The sequence below is a fragment of the Triticum aestivum genome, chromosome 5A (assembly GCF_018294505.1).
Source record: "Triticum aestivum cultivar Chinese Spring chromosome 5A, IWGSC CS RefSeq v2.1, whole genome shotgun sequence".
Lineage (NCBI taxonomy): Eukaryota > Viridiplantae > Streptophyta > Magnoliopsida > Poales > Poaceae > Triticum > Triticum aestivum.
The window spans coordinates 490,877,878-490,895,220 of NC_057806.1; the positions used below are offsets into that span (position 1 = coordinate 490,877,878).

A 17,343-nucleotide genomic window follows, 5' to 3' on the forward strand; every position below is an offset into this window, starting at 1 on the left:
CTGCAGTTGCCTCATAGTTTGCTCTTTATTTTTTCCAAAAATTATTTCTAGGTACATAAGTATCTATTTAATCAAATAAACATCAATTTTTTTCCAAGATTCAACCACTAGCTAGGAACGATCAAGCCTGCCGTTTTGATCACATTTTGAAATGGGCATAAAAAATTCAAAAAATTGGAAAACCTTCGCATTGTGTAATTATATATGACCAAGTTACCAGGAAAAATAATAAACTTGTAATACGAAAATTATTTTAAAAAAGTGTTCTCAGAAATGAGCTATCATGCGAGATTCATGGCTTTTAAGCCAAATGATCAATCTTATGGCCACATTCATGGCATAGTTTGTTCAAATGATCTCATATTGTGCACTAGGGTGCATCTTGGAATTCCAAACAATGTTACCTAAGGGACTTTTCATTTTCTTTGCACGGAAAATTCATTTCCCATTTTTTGAGTGCCTGGAATGAGTTTTTTTGTGAAGGACCTACCATATATTTGTTGCAAAAGTGGACCTAATAAATTTTATAAAATACTAGACCATATTTAATGCACAGTTGACAAAATGGTTGGGTTTCAAAAGTTTTGATCCACCTCTGGTGAAAAAGACAAATTTCCGCTGATTTGGTAGGAAGCGAGTCAAATTTGAACTGCAACTACCTTATTGTTTGCTCTTTATTTTTCCCAAAAATCATTTCTAGTTACATAATCATCTATTTAAGCATAAATACATGGTTTGGTGGTGATACGTCGAGTTTTGGATGGTGGCCCAGGGCCCCAACTCCAAAGCGCGTAAACTCGCATGCCCGCCGCGTGGTCACCGCGTGACCTTGGTGTTGACATGCGTTCTGGGAGGCCTAGGAATGTCTAGTGGGTTGGGCACTCCCCAGGTAGGTGCTAGGAAGAAAATTACAACAGAAGAATCTCACGAGGAGACCGACCTATGCTCAAAGATGAATTAGCAGCCAAGTGTTTGATTAGCGGTACGGTAAATGCACATTGTCAATGGGCGTGAGTTTTGGCTGAGGATGATCATATACTCAGAGGAATGTCTTCACAAATGTTCAGCTCAAAAGGAGGATCCTAGGTGGTACTTGCTTTGCAAAGTATCACACTGGGCAAAAATATGAATGTTGAAGGTGGGCTCAAAATAATGAATGGATTGAGCTGAAGTTTGGTGGAGGATGGTTATTTGGGCATAGAATAGCACTGTAGAAAATTTATACCATTTGGACATGCCAAAGTGGTACTTCCTTCACAATGCTCTTCTCCGCACAGAAAATTGGGAAAATTAGCGAGAGAAATTGGATGAATGAAATGAGCTCAAATTTGGTGTAGGTAAGTTACATAGGTATGGTCATGCGCTTGTAAATTTTCAGATCATTTGGGTAAGCCTAGCTAGTACTTACTTCACAAAGCTTCTGTCGAGGTAGAAACTTTGGAAATTTCCTGAGAAAGATTTACCAGGAAAATGGAGCTGAATATTATCATGTGGCTATGATTTTGGTATGGAAGAGTGCCCAAAAAGTTGGAGGGTAATAGGAGGGGTCTAGATAACACTTGCTTTGCAACGTGCCAATCTGGCCATAAAATATAAATTGAACATGGGCTCACATAGATGATTTAAATGAGCTGCAATTTGGAGGAGGGTGATAATTTGGGCATATGAAGGAACTGTATAAATTTCATGTCAGTTGGATATATAAAAAAGGTACTTCCTTCACAATGCTTCTAGGTGGACAAAAACTTTGGAAATTGGCCGAGGAAGATTTGCTAGGAAAATGGAGCTAAATTTTGTCATGAGGCTATGATTTGGATAGGAAAAAGTGCCCAAAAATTTCGAGGGAAATCAAGAATATATAAATAGCACTTCCTTCATAAAGTGTTGTTGTGAACAGAATAGGAAAATGAATATTGTTGAATTATTTTTGAACTAGGCAAGGAAGGATTTTTACATATTTGACGAAGATATGACCCAAAGAATTTATGAGATTTTTTTGGGAATTTTGGGAATGACAGAAATATAGGTTGCTTCACAACCTAGGGCAACAATTGACACATGGACATGACACATAGGCAAAACTGATGAGGTGGCGCCAAGTCATACCAATCCACCACAATTTACAAGGTTATGACCATCTATATTGGTCATGATCAGCTAGAAATAAGGCAACGGACTAGTGATGTCTGCTTTATGACCATTTCGTGTGAGGAAATTACGACCTTTCTGACCAAAATGGTCGATATAGTTTAGGGTTTGGAGCCCCCCGAACAGCTTTTGACCAATTGGTCTCAAATGGTCATAGATTTATGACCAATTCTTCCAGGGTCACTGACAGAAGGTCACTAATTGACATATTTCTTGTAGTGAATAGGTCTCTAATATTTGCTCCTTTCCCAGCCCAGAATTCCAGCTGCCGACATTCTCCCTCTTCATGTAAACCTTGTAAAATAAGAGAGAATAGGCATAAGTATTGTGACATAATGTGTAATAACAGCCCATAATGCAATAAATAACGATATAAAAACATGATGCAAAATGGACGTATCAATATTCATCAAACCATCGTTGTCGTCTCGCCAACTATTACTTCTACGACTAACGCCACCGCTTAGTGATAAAGTAAAGTAATTACATGGTGATTGCATTTCACACAATAAAGCGACAAGCATATGGCTCTTGCCAGTTGCCGATAACTCTATTACAAAACATGATCATCACATACAATAAAATTTAGCATCATGTCTTGACCATATCACATCACAACATGCCCTGCAAAAGCAAGTTAGACGTCCTCTACTTTGTTGTTGCAAGTTTTACGTGGCTCCTATGGGCTGAGCAAGAACCGTTCTTACCTACGCATTAAAAACCACAATGTGGTATAGTGATTGCTTTTTAATCTTCAGAAAGAACCTTGTTCATTGAATCCGACTCAACTAAAGTTGGAGAAACTGACATCCACTAGCCACCTGTGTGCGAAGCATGTCGGTAGAACCAGTCTCGCGTAAGCGTACACGTAATGTCGGTCTGAGCCGCTTCATCCAACAATGCCGCTGAATCAAGAATCAACTAGTGACGGCAAGCAATATGTATATACCCACGCCCACAACTCCTTTGTGTTGTACTCGTGCATATAACATCTACACATAGACCTGGCTCGGATGCCACTGTTGAGAACACAGTAATTTCCAAAAAATTCCTACACACACGCAAGATCCATCTATGTGATGCCTAGTAACGAAAGGGGAAGAGTGTTGTCCACGTACCCTCGTAGACCGTAAGCGGAAGCGTTATGACAACGCGGTTCATGTAGTCGTACGTCTTCACGATCCGACCGATCCTAGCACCGAAGGTATGGCACCTCCGCGATCTGCACACGTTTAGCTCGGTGACGTCCCGCGAACTCTAGATCTAGCTGAGTGTCGTGGGAGAGTTTCGTCAGCACAATGGCGTGATGACGGTGATGATGAAGCTACCGGCGCAGGGCTTCGCCTACGCACTGCAACGATATGACCGAGGTGGAAATCTGTGGAGGGAGGCACCGCACACGACTAAACAATCAACTTGTGTGTCTATGGGGTGCCCCCTCCCCCGTATATAAAGGAGTGGAGGAGGGGGAGGGCCAGCCCCTCTATGGCGCGCCCAAGGGGAGTCCTACTCCTACCGGGAGTAGGAATTCCCCTCCCTTCCCTAGTTGGATTAGGAGAGGAAGGAACGGGGAGAGAGGAGGAAGGAAAGGGGGTGCCGGCCCCCCACCCAATTCGGATTGGGCTTGGGGGGCACGCCCCCTCCTAGGCTCCCTTATCCTCCCTCCCACTATGGCCCAATAAGGCCCATATACTTCCCGGGGGGGTTCCGGTAACCTCCCGGTACTCCAGTATATGCTCAAACTCACCCAGAATCATTTCAATGTCCAAACATAGGCTTCCAATATATCGATCTGTATGTCTTGACCATTCCGAGACACCTCGTCATGTCCGTGATCATATCCGGGACTACGAACTATCTTCGGTACATCAAAACACGTAAACTCATAATACCGATCGTCACCAAACGTTAAGCGTGCGGACCCTACGGGTTCGAGAACTATGTAGACATGACCGATACTCATCTCTGGTCAATAACCAATAGCGGAACCTGGATGCTCATGTTGGTTCCTACATATTCTACGAAGATCTTTATCGGTCAAACAGCATAACAACATACGTTGTTCCCTTTGTCATCGGTATGTTAGTTGCCCGAGATTCGATCGTCGGTATCTCAATACCTAGTTCAATCTCGTTACTGGCAAGTCTCTTTACTTGTTTCATAATGCAACATCCAGTAACTAACTCATTAGTCACATTGCTTGCAAGGCTTATAGTGATGTGCATTACCGAGAGGGCCCAGAGATACCTCTCCGATACACGGAGTGACAAATCCTAATCTCAATCTATGCCAACTCAACAAACACCATCAAAGACACCTGTAGAGCATCTTTATAGTCACCCAGTTATGTTGGTGACGTTTGATAGCACACTAAGTGTTCCTTCGGTATTCGGGAGTTGCATAATCTCATAGTCATAGGAACATGTGTAAGTTATGGAGAAAGCAATAGCAGTAAACTAAACGATCAAAGTGCTAAGCTAGAGGAGAGACCAGAGGGGACTTATTCCCATGCGGCGTTGCCACCCTCGCCTCGCCACTCCAGCAAGAAATAAAAAAAACTAGAGAAACCTAGTACCATAGGCACCACCCTGACAGAGTGCAGAGTTCCCCGACACCACCCATGCTGCCTAAACGCCGCTTGGACGCAGGGGAACCACATCATCTTCAGCAGCAGGCATCGAGATCTCCTTCACTCACTTTTCGTGTTTTCCCGGAGTAGAGAGAAATTTTAGAGAGCGCAATTTCATTTTATACAAAGAAGTAAATTTTACAACGGATCATGAAATTTAACACTCAACACTTTGAAGTGTTAATTCGACCAAGCTCTTGGCGGAGCAGAAGCCAACGATCGTTACGCTCTTTAGGTTGTCATGCTAGTGTCCTGGCAGCTGCCTCAGATGCGAGATATCCCCGACAATCAAATCATGCTTCATGTCAGTCTGCTATACCTACAGTAGAAAGTCAAGATGACCATTTCACTTGTTCTGTCATAGGCACTAGGTATGCTTGCAAGGTGATTAGTAACTTACTTTAAAGATGGAAGTCTCCAAGTAAGGAAAAGCTACAAGAAAAGAAACCAGAGAAAGGTAATCATAGGCCGGTGAAATAGCCTCGTTTCCAATTAGAGTAATGTGCAAGTATTTGAGGTACAGGAATTTGCTACATAGTGTTGGTGTACTAATCATCTGCATAAAGATGTCTCGGATTAATCATATCACGTATGAAAGCTGTTATATGCAAATAACTACCCTATGATCATCACAACGTTTAGAATATACCTCATTATACGAGGATATTCAAAGCGTTTCAACATTCATTACAGATGGCATGAGCCTGATCCGAGTGTACCAGATAATGTTTGGCTGATATGAACACATTATCCTCATGTTTTTTACTTGCAATGCGCCTCCAAATGAAATCTTTACCAAGTTACTGCCACTGATGTCAAAAGTCGAGATATTTGGAGCGTTGCTCTCTATCTCCTGGAGCTTTCTGCATTGACCCGCTCGCAGGAAGCTGAGCCGCTGGAGCTGACAAGGTATCTTCACACGAACAATCTCATTGCATCTAAAGAGCCACAGTAACTCCAGCATGGAAGAATTGGAAAGAAGGCACTCTACCTCATCGCCCGTGATCAGCAATCAAGCTCAGCTGTGGGACGAAAGACACAGCTGGAGAGCTCAAGATACCGTATTGATTTTTTACTCCCACTGAATAAAAGAGAGCACGGGAAGTTGTATTCTGCCTCACTGACAGGTCACAGGACACAACAACATGGTGAGCTCTTCAATCCCTACTCTGAAAGCAATGCGAAGCCAACTATTGAGATAACAGCGATCAACCTTGCTGCAACAGTGGAGATTAAGCTCTAGTTTCTTCATGCCAACACCCGAGTGATTCTTAAGAATACCATCAACTTTAATGATGAGATCTCTTGCCATTTCATCTTTAGCAATACCTTTTCCATTCAAACCTAGTGTTTCCTTACTTAAGGTAAGGGTTGCGACAGCATCTCCATGATTGCAGAAATGTGTGCGACACACAAGCCGCACGAGCAGCATCTCGTAATGGCATTAGGGCATGTATATGTCGATATATGTCCTGAGAATGCAGAAGCACAGACAGGAGAAAGGTATCAGAATATAAAAAGAAACTTTAATATTAAAATACTATAATGTAATTGCAGCGAGTGGATTGAGGGCTACATATGAGCTTTTGAGGAAGATTTTCCTGCATTGTTAATTACTTAGTAGTATTGATTAGCTAGTATAGGTACAATTGCATTCTTACTTAAATTATGCATATGGCAGTGAACAAGATTATTTATTTGCATTTTGCAAGTCAACATTCAGCACCCATGGGGCGATCGGTGATGCGTCAAACCATACAATGTGATACAATTATATGCGACAATCATGTCAGTATGGCAACTAAACAAAAACATGTATATTGTGCACAGGGTATAAATAGTACTACCTCGGTTCCTAAATATAAGACGTTTAAACTGCCAAAACGTCTTATATTTAGGAACAGAGGGTGTACATATGAACATTTAGAGCCACATACATAAACTGCCAAAGCCAGATCAGAGAACAGTCTTCCATCATATGTGGTTCTTTTTTCCAGAAAATTTGGTTACTACTACAGAGCAAGGTCTCAACATTGTGGCAGTGTAATAAAGCATTCCACAGATGCTCGGATCATCAGAACTTGTCATCATAATCTTATACTCCGAATATGCATATCTAGCATGATTCTAAGTTTGGTTGTAGCAGTAATCATGCCAATGAAGAAAGTATTGTGGTGGTGGACTGGTACGAACCAAACACAGCATATAGTACAAACATGGCTATTCTTCAGGTTTATTCAGCTAGTAAAATTCTCACCAGTACTTCCCTATAATAATCCAGGTAAAAGTAAAACTCACAATGGTATTTTACTCAACAATTTAATTCGTCAGTTACCAGAAACTGCATACCTCTGGAAGGTCGAGACCCGGTCGTAGTCCAGCACCACTTTGCGAATACTCATCTTGCTGGCGCGATGAGCACTTCTTTTTACAGAATGAAGAAATCAATCCATCTGTCATAAATAAGTCACAATAAGAGTACATCAATACTCTGTGATAGCACACACAATTCGGCGTGCATCCGAGATTAGATAGATCTCAATTCAAGGTTAAACTGCAGAGGTTACTACTAAAAAACCTGCAGATGGCGTACCATGTCGAGTTCTCCGGCGAGGGCGCTGCCGGCCGGTGGCGCTTCCTGGGCATGAGCCTCATCAGTCCCAGATGCAGCACCAGTCGATGCCCGGGATCGCGAGGGCAATGGCCGGCTGACAAGGTATCCGGGCCTTTTCGACGACTAAGACGGAGGAGATTGTTTCAGCGCTGGCGCCGCCGAGCGTTGGCCGGACGATGGAGGCCGGAGTCTCTCGATAAAAGGCAACCCCTGTGTACACAGAGAAGAGAAGAAAAGAAAATAGAAAGCACTGGTAATCGGACGGCGGTGAAACACACGTGAGACGTGACCTCTCACGCTCGCTTCAGTTTCCTTGGCAGGGAACCAAAGAGGCACCCCGTTGATGATCATTCACCTTTGTTTAGATTTTTATAAAAGTCTACTAGGGATATAGAGTAAATAAGTTTTCTTAAAATTTGTTAGGGGAACCTAAGAAAGAAGATTGGCATTCAGCGTTGCAGCTGCTACTTGTCGCCCCCTTTTCACCACTCATTTAGCGCGTCTTTATTTATAAAGATGGTGGAAAAGGGATGTAAGTATTGAGACGCACATTCGTCGAACATGCCGAGTAGTAAATTGTTCGAGCGGAGGTTTTGCAACAACAAAAAACATGACTGCGACGAGCTCCCGCCCTCAGAGAGGATTCTAATCCTTGGAATTTTTGACATTCAACCAAGAAGCAGAAGATGAAGAGAAGGAGATGCTGGAGCTTATATGGAGCAGACGGCGAGGCAACAGTGAGAAGGCGGGGTTCATGCTGTAACCATTGTTCACAATCCATAAACCAGTAGGAAGCTCCAACTTTTACATAATGCACCTTCTATATTGATCAGACTGACACGCACAAAATCAATGAGATTCATAAGCAGCTAAAGAGTTCGCCGCATTCTTAGAGTACAAAAGTACACATAACAATCTGGAAAACATCCATGAGTAGAGCACGCTGGCCTCTGATATCTCTGAAAACAGCAATGAAAAACGCAGCAAAGTCATTTCCCTGACTTCATATGTCTGCAGGAATCACTACTAGTACAACAGTTTTACATAATTAAACATGAGGCACCTCTGATAGTTTACGAAACAGAGTACGGCCTAAGAAATCTCACACGACCATCGTTTGCAGACCTGATAGTGATAGTTTGGAAATAAAGCATCATAAACAGCACCGTTGGGCATGATGCTACTTGGGCATCTAAAAGTTCGGCATCAAGCACCGGCTGCAGGGCTCGATGATTTCAAACACGACTCCGAAGGGAACTTTCCACTCAATGTGTTTTCTGATTGCGAAACGCGCCCTGTGAGACTCCTCAATGCCACGACCCCACATAGGGAGGCACCTGTCAGGTGGGGCCGCCGTGAGGCTACCACTCACTGTATAGTACCATCTGTCAGGTTTATCGACGCTACGCCTGCCAGGACTCCGACAGCCATGGGAGGTGTCCAAAGTGAGGCGCTCGAGTGATGTCGCTTTCTCAATAATGTGGCATGCCAACTCGACCAAGCTCTTCGCCGAGCAGAAGCCGATGATCGTCACACTCTTTAGGTTGTTGTGCCTGTATTGTGGTAGCCGTCTCAGAGGCGAGGAATCCCCGATAACAGAATCATGCTTCATGTCAGGCTGCTGTACCTACATGGAAAGCCAAAGATGCTCGCATCAGCAGTTCCACAATACACACTCTGCTTGCAAGATGAGATAACTTGGCTGTGTGCATCCTGTGATGCAGAGGCCGCGGTACTACCCTTTTCGAAAAAGAAAAAGAAATGAGATAACTTACCTCAAAGATGAAAGTCTCCAGGCAAGGAGAAGCTTCAATAAAAGAAACCAGAGAAAGGTAATCATAAGCTGGTGAAATAGCTTCATTTGCAATTAGAGAAATATGCAAGTACTTGAGGTGGAGGAATTTGCTAGATAGCATTGGTGTACTTTCCATCTGCATAAAGACACCTCAGATTAGTTATATGACAAGGCATGGAAACTGCTATATGCAAACAGCTAGTCTATACTCAATTAAATTTTCAGAATATACCTCATTAGGCGAGGTTATGACAAGTCTTTCAACATCTGGCGCACCAGACAGAAGCTCGGTCCGAGCAAACCGGACAATGTTGGGCGGGCCGAATTTTAAGCACGACACTTCTATATTCTTTACATCACTTCCAAATAGAATCGATACTAAGCCACCAAACAGACAAAAGGTGGAGAGGTTTGGAGCATCACTCTGTATAAATTGCAGATTTATGCATAGAGACACTCTCAGGAACGTAAGGCACTCCAGCAAAGGTATCTTCAGGCAAACTATCTCACTGCAATTCTTGAGTTCCAAATGTTGAATTGCAGTACAATTGGAAAGAAGGCCCTCTAGCTCATCATCAGCAATCCATACATTACTTAGTAATAACCTTGTCAATTTTTTCCAGCAACCAAGCCCAGCCGTGGGACGAAAGGCACACATGGCAATGTAAAGATACCGAATTGAGTTTTCACCCCCATTAAATAAAAGTGAGCATGGGAAATTGTATTCTTCTTCCCCAGGAATATGCGGCATAATAATGGCGAGTTCTTCAACTCGTGCTGTAACAGCAATATGAATCCACCTATCAACATAAAAGGAATCGACCTTGTTACCATAAAGTTCAAGCCGTAATTTCTTCATGCCAATGCCGGAGTGATTTTTAAGAATATTGTCAACTTTGCTGATGAGATCTCCATCCAAACCTAGTGCTTTGTGACTTAAGATAAGGTTGGGATGGCATCTCCATGATCTCAGAAATGAGTGTGATGCACAAGCTGCACGGGCAGCATCCCGCAGTGGTAATAGGGCATGAATATGTCGACGGATATCCTGTATACAAAAGAACGGGAGATCAGTTATTCGGGTTATAAAAGAAATTTATAAACTGATTGCAAAAACTTGCTATATTACAAATCTATATTATATTATTAAAACAAGATGCAAACAAATCACTGCACTCATCCACATAGGCCAAATTATTTGGTACAAATTATAACGGTTCAGATTTAAGAATAACATAGTAGTACATATGACAAACAGGTATCCATATTCGAAACGACCAGGCTGCCACGTCAGTTAGGAAAACAAGGAGTCATTCAGGATCGAACATGCCATATGTGCGCATTTACTTTTATCCATAGTACAAATTAGGAAAACCGCATATCCATTTCCATCGGTTCCACAAGCCAGACATGACGGTGAATTTGAAGTCATCATTCAATTTAGTCATCATGGTAGAATATCTATTAAGCAATTTGGGCAGTTTTTTCTTGCGTTCAAAAAATGCAATAAAAACAAAATTTTGCTTAACAAAGGGCTAGGGCAAATCGTATATATGTCCATATCGACCATCTCGACAAGCCAGGCATTGTGAACTTCAACTCTATGATGAATACCGTCAAGGAATATTGTCTAAATCATTTTCAGAGCCCTTTTCTAGCGCTTTTCTTCGAAACATTGCACGACATAGAATATGATTTGCCTAACATGGTAACGCGGGAACAAGTCCAATCAATGATTTCATAGGAGATGTCTTGCAAAAAACACTCATCCACATAGGCCAAATTATTTGGTCCAAATTATAACAGTTCTGATTTAGGATTAACATAGTAGTACATATGACAAATAGGTATCCATATTCGAAACAACCAGGCTGCCACGTCACTTAGCAAAACAAGGAGCCATTCGGGAATGGACATGCCATGCATGTGCATTTTACTTTTCTCCATAGGTAAACCACATATCCATTTCTACCGGTTCAGTAAGCCAGACATGACGGTGAATTTGAAGTCATCATTCGATGGACTCATCATGGTAGAATATCTAATTAATCATTTTGGGAAATGTTTTCTTGTGTTTTAAAAATGCAATAAGGAATAAAATATGCTTAACATAGGGCTTAGGCAAACCATATGTCCATATAGACCATCTCGACAAGCAAGAGCCATGGTGAACTTCAATTCTGTGATGAATTCCATCAAGAAATGTTGTCTAATTAATCATTTTCCGAGCCCTTCTCTAGCGGTTTTCTTCAAAACATTGCACTCTATATAATATAATTTGCCTAACATAGTAACGTGGGAACAACTCCAATTAACAATGTCTTGCAAACAAAAGTGCCAAGTGTATTCTCTCATCTGTAGTGTATTCTTGGAGAAAAATCAGAGGAAGAAGATAGAGTTCCTTTAGTTTCTGTATATACCAGGAAAGCTCTGAAATGTCCCCATTGCATCACAAGGTGTGGCTAGGGCAGAAAATGTAGCGGTATAGCTGCTTATATATTGCATATGTTGGAGATTCAGACACCAGAGAAATCATCACACTTCTAATAGATCTAGAAAATAATACACATCGCATATTTTGGTGGTTCAAAATTATAGATATAATTGTTTAGATTTATAGAAAGAGAAAATCATTGTTTATCGCTTGTGAGGCCAAATTATAAGGTTTATTATGGTGGGGCAAGACTACGATCCAGTTTATACCTCTGGAAGGTCTGGTATAACTTGGCCATCTTCAGAACCATCATCTTGTTGGCAGAGTGACCCGTTTTGTTTGCAGACATCTGGGTACAACGGAGTGATGATAAGAGTACAGAAAAAAAAAGGATACAAGCACAAGCAAACAGCTCATAGTACAAAAAACAGCGGAAACGTTGCTGCAGAATAGGACCTATCCATGATCCTAAACTGAGGCTAGGATCTAAACAGGGTTGGAAAACTGAGGCTAAGATGCGGAGGGGAGCAGGAGGCTACGGTCTTGGGTTTCCCCTGGCGGCGGCGGATCCTGCATCTGCATGGCTGGATGGCTGAGATGGGGACGAGGGCGAAGGTCTAACAGCCTTTCTGCGGTGCAATCGTCCGACGAGGCCGTGCCGGCGCCGGCGCCGACGATCGATGACATCGAGGCCGGCTTGCCGATGTTAGAGATAGAGCCGCGGAGGAGCACGCGGTTGCTTTTGAGCCAAATTGGCTGGGCCAGACATATAGATGGGCTGCGGGCCTACTAATGCAAGCCAGAGGCACAAAAAAAGTTACTTTTTTTAGGCCTAAACAAAGTAACTTTTTTTTTTCAAAAACAGGAGTGTCCATAAGTATAATCATAGACTTATGGAAAAAATGCTACAAACTGGATCTACGGATAAATCCCCCCGTGATTTCAAACTAACCTCTCATAATTTTATACCGACTGCCCCATCATGTACTACTCCCATCTAGGTTTCTTCTTGTGAACACCTTTGAGAAACTACACATCTAGAGTTTTCTACTCATCCAGCGACCCCTCGGCGAGGCCACCATACAGGCGACTGATCATAAGTCACCTTCAATTAGGGGGGCGGAGTAAACTACACAGGCAGACCTCTTGTGATGGGTGCACAATGTCTTCTGTGGGCACAACGTTTTTAGGGCTTGATGGCGAGCGAAGGATAGTCGTCGTGGCTGGAACAGGTGGATCCTAGTCGGAAAATAGGGAAGACTTCGATGATCTTCTTGGAAGGTTGCACCGTGAGGGAGAAGTGGACGAGCAAATTAATCTTGAGGAGTATTTGAAGATTTGAAGGTGGCAGCTAGATGGACTGTGATTGCTAGGGTTTGCACAAACAAGTTGTTCAGCCAGAACTCATTTATCCCCGCCATGAATATTGTGTGGAATCCGGCAAAGAACATGACATTAGAGCCATAGAAAAACCATTTTACGTAGAATTTCAATGTGTTGGGGATTGGCAGAGAGCAATGGAAGAGGGTCCGAGGTTATTTTGTGATTGGCCGGTGCTTCTGAAGGAGTATGATGGCTTTTCTAAGATAGATATGGGTGACATGAACTCCGTAGATGTGCTTGTAAGAGCGATGAAAGTTCCTGATAGTTTGATCAACAAAGCAGTAACCAAAGTGATGGGCGACAAAGTAGGAAAATTTGTATCTCTTGCTTTGAGAAACTTCATTGGAGATTTTATGAGATCAACGGTTTGGCTCAAGATGGATAAACCCCTAATCAGATTTGTCCATGTGAAACTACTGAGCGGAAAACCACGCAAGACATATCGGGTTATGTATGAGAAGATCCCTCAGTTTTGTGAGGCTTGTAGAAGACATAAGTCTACTGAATGCGGTGATGAAATCTGGATTATTTTCTAATGTTGACCAATTTAAAAGCCAGAGGTGGGCGAAGTAAGGGATAGAGGTAGAGGACAGATGAGTGATGGTGGAAGAGCTGCAAACACTGAGGAATTTTCTAATGATATCATTACAGCAATATGGGCATAAGCCCTCCAAAAACCTAACGGTAAAAATTTGATGGTTCACCCAAAATCATGCAAGAGGCTTCCGCTGGGATCAAGTGGGAACCTCCCTCCCGCTCAGACTTCACCAGGGGGCTCTTGTTTAGCCAAGATCGTCAATTTTTTACAAAATGATCATGAGGACCCAGTGGCATCGTTGTAGGTTTTGCAAGAGAAGGAAAGATATAGAAAGAACAATGATGGTTTGACATTGTAGCCCAAAATTCAGGGTCAGTGGTATTTGGAATGGAGTTTGTCCAATCGAAGTGAAAATAGTAAGTTGGAATTGTCGAGGGTTGGGTAATCCTCGACAGTTTGATCGCTCATGGGGCTCCAGAGGCGTATGAAATCAGATGTGCTTTTTTTGTCCAAAGAACATCTGAGTACTGCTAGGGTGGAAAAAATAAGTAGGGATCTTTGTTTCAATGAGATGATTATGTTGGAGAGCGATAGTAGGAGTGGTGGGATCATGCTTCTTTGGTGAAAATATATGAAGGTGTCGTCTAAGGAAATTCACTCAAACTACCTGTACATCCGTATTGATGAAGCGAGTGGTGTAGGATGACGCATTACTGGAATATATGGAGAGCCAAGTGGTGACAGGAGTTACCTTATTTGGTAGTATCCTCGTCCCTTAAATGTTATGGTTGATTATCATGCATTTTTCTTGGAGATTTTAATGAGATTCTTATGGGCAGCAAGAAGGAAGGGGTGCTTTGAGACCACAAATATGTACGCAAGCCTTTCGTGATGCCCTAATAACTGCAACCTCTTAGATATGGGATTTATCAGAGACATATTTACATGGAGAAGGTGTCATATACGATAGAGATTGGACCACACAGTTTGTGACCCAAGGTGGAGTAATTTGTTTCCTATTGTTGGTGTTTTGCATGAGGACTTCACGAACTATGATGACCGAACAACCATTGTTAACTATGATTATATATCTAATGTAAATGCTATCACACTAAATAGAAAATATATTTTTTAAGTAAAGTGAATGCTTGAAGAGACGGTTGATGAGGTGGTCGAGGCTTCTTAGCAAGCCACAAGTGTCACCCATGAGGCCTCGCCCAGTATGTGTAGGCGGTCCAAGAGGCCCTCCATGCATGGGGCATGCACGTATTAAAAGACCCTCAATGTCAAATATGGCTCTCCAGGACAAAGTGTTGATATGGTGATGGTTGGTCCGTTGTAAGACTATGCAAATATGAAACAACAGGAAATCCGTATCCAAATTGAGCAAATTCAAGAGAAAGAAGAGGTGAAATGGATACAACATAGTAATGTAGAGTGGATGAAACAAGGTAATTGAAATACTTCATTTTTTTCATAGTTTTGCCTCTATGCGCAAAAAGTTACATCTTATTACATGGTTAAAAGATGACAATGGCAACTTGATCGAGGGATAAGAATAGTTGGTGTTCCACATTAACTCCTACTTACAATACTTGTTCTCTAGGTGAAGTTATGGATCCTTCTAAGGAGGTTGTTAACAAAGTGAAGCCATGTGTTACCGCAACATCTATGAAGCTCTATGTGCTCCTTACACACGTGGTCAAGTAAAAAAATACCTCTTAGATATTGGCAACCTCAAGGCTCTTGGTCTGGACGGTCTTCATGCTACTTTTTCAAAAGGTATTGGCCATTGTTGGGTGGAGAGATTACAAATGAAGTCAAGAGAGCTCTTAACTCGGAGTTAGTTTCAGAAGATTGGAACAACACGATCATTGTTTTAATTACCAAAGTCAACCACCCTGAGAATGTAACACAATATAGTCTTATTGGTCTTTATAATGTTCTCTATAAGGTTATTTCTAAGGTTCTGGCATGGAGGCTTAATCTTATATTACCAGAGATAGATTCATCCAATCAAAGAGCTTTCTTCCCCGTTCGGCTGATAACGGATAACAAATTTGTTGGGGAACGTAGTAATTCAAAAAAAATTCTATGATCATGCAAGATCTATCTAGGAGATGCATAGCAATGAGAGGGGGAGAGTGTGTCCACGTACCCTCGTAGACCGAAAGTGGAAGTGTTATATTAACGCGGTTGATGTAGTTGAACGTCTTCACGATCCAACCGATCCAAGTACCGAACGTACGGTGATAACCCACAAGTATAGGGGATCGCAATAGTTTTCGAGGGTAGAGTATTCAACCCAAATTTATTGATTCAACACAAGGGGAGCCAAAGAATATTCTCAAGTATTAACAGTTGAGTTGTCAATTCAACCACACCTGAAAGACTTAATATCTGCAGCAAAGTATTTAGTAGCAAAGTAATATGGAAGTAGCGGTAACGGTGGCAAAAGTGCACATTAGTAGTTTTCGTAGTGATTGTAACAGTGGCAACGGAAAAGTAACTAAGCAAAGATCAATATGTGAAAAGCTCGTAGGCAATGGATCAGTGATGGATAATTATGTCGGATGCGATTCCTCATGCAATAGTTATAACATAGGGTGACACAGAACTAGCTCCAGTTCATCAATGTAATGTAGGCATGTATTCCGAATATAGTCATACATGCTTATGGAAAAGAACTTGCATGACATCTTTTGTCCTACCCTCCCGTGGCAGCATGGTCCTATTGGAAACTAAGGGATATTAAGGCCTCCTTTTAATAGAGTGCCGGACCAAAGCATTAACACTTAGTGAATACATGAACTCCTCAAACTATGGTCATCACCGGGAGTGGTCCCGATTATTGTCACCTCGGGGTTACCGGATCATAACACATAGTAGGTGACTATTGACTTGCAAAATAGGATCAAGAACTCACATATATTCATGAAAACATAATAGGTTCAGAACTGAAATCATGGCACTCAGGCCCTGGTGACAAGCATTAGGCATAGCAAAGTCATAGCAACATCAATCTTAGAACATAATGGATACTAGGGATCAAACCCAAACAAAACTAACTCGATTACATGATAAATCTCATCCAACCCATCACCGTCCAGCAAGCCTATGATGAAATTACTCACGCACGATGGTGAGCATCATGAAATTGGCTCCTACGATGGAATTACTCACGCACGACGGTGAGCATCATGAAATTGGCTCCTACGATGGAATTACTCACGCACGACAGTGAGCATCATGAAATTGGCGATGATGGAGGAAGGTTGATGATGACAATGGCGATGGATTCCCCTCTCCAGAGCCCCGAACGGACTCCAGATCAGCCCTCCCGATGAAGATTAGGGCTTGGCGGCGGCTCCGTATCGTAAAACGCGATGAATCCTTCTCTTTGATTTTTTTCTCCCTGAACGTGAATATATAGAGTTGGAGTTGACGTTGGTGGATCCTCAGGGGGCGCGCCCTGCACCCTCATGGACAGGGTGTGGCCCCTGGTGTTGATTCTTTTGCCAGTATTTTGTATTAATTCCAAAACGTGTCTCCGTTGATTTTCAGGTCATTCCGAGAAATTTTATTTCTGCACAAAAATAACACCATGGCAATTCTGCTGAAAACAGCGTCAGTCGGGGCTAGTTCCATTCAAATCATGCAAGTTAGACTCCAAAACAAGGTCAAAATTGTTTGGAAAAGTAGATACGTTGGAGTGGTATCATACGACACCTCCGTGTTCAGCACGATGACATCCCTCGAGCTCTTGATCAAGTAAAGGGTCGAGGGAGAGTTCTATCAGCAC

At 42.2% G+C, this 17,343-nt stretch overlaps 1 protein-coding gene and 1 long non-coding RNA gene across 2 annotated transcripts; both read right to left on the reverse strand.

Annotated features, from left to right (window-relative positions):
- Window positions 1-5,095: 5,095 nt before the first annotated feature.
- On the reverse strand, window positions 5,096-7,587 carry LOC123107319 (uncharacterized). Its single transcript, XR_006451646.1, has 3 exons — window positions 7,371-7,587; window positions 7,127-7,230; window positions 5,096-6,249 (listed from the first exon to the last, which is right to left on the reverse strand). It is a non-coding gene; the product is annotated as an uncharacterized lncRNA (long non-coding RNA).
- A 683-nt stretch (window positions 7,588-8,270) lies between these two features.
- LOC123107320 (F-box/LRR-repeat protein At3g26922-like) lies at window positions 8,271-12,337 on the reverse strand. The gene is made up of 5 exons (XM_044529304.1): window positions 12,160-12,337; window positions 11,890-11,969; window positions 9,419-10,234; window positions 9,167-9,322; window positions 8,271-9,018 (listed from the first exon to the last, which is right to left on the reverse strand). The coding sequence occupies exons 1-5, from the start codon at window positions 12,305-12,307 to the stop codon at window positions 8,584-8,586; spliced, it is 1,635 nt and encodes a 544-aa protein (XP_044385239.1). The 5' UTR covers window positions 12,308-12,337; the 3' UTR covers window positions 8,271-8,583.
- Between the last annotated feature and the right edge of the window lie 5,006 nt (window positions 12,338-17,343).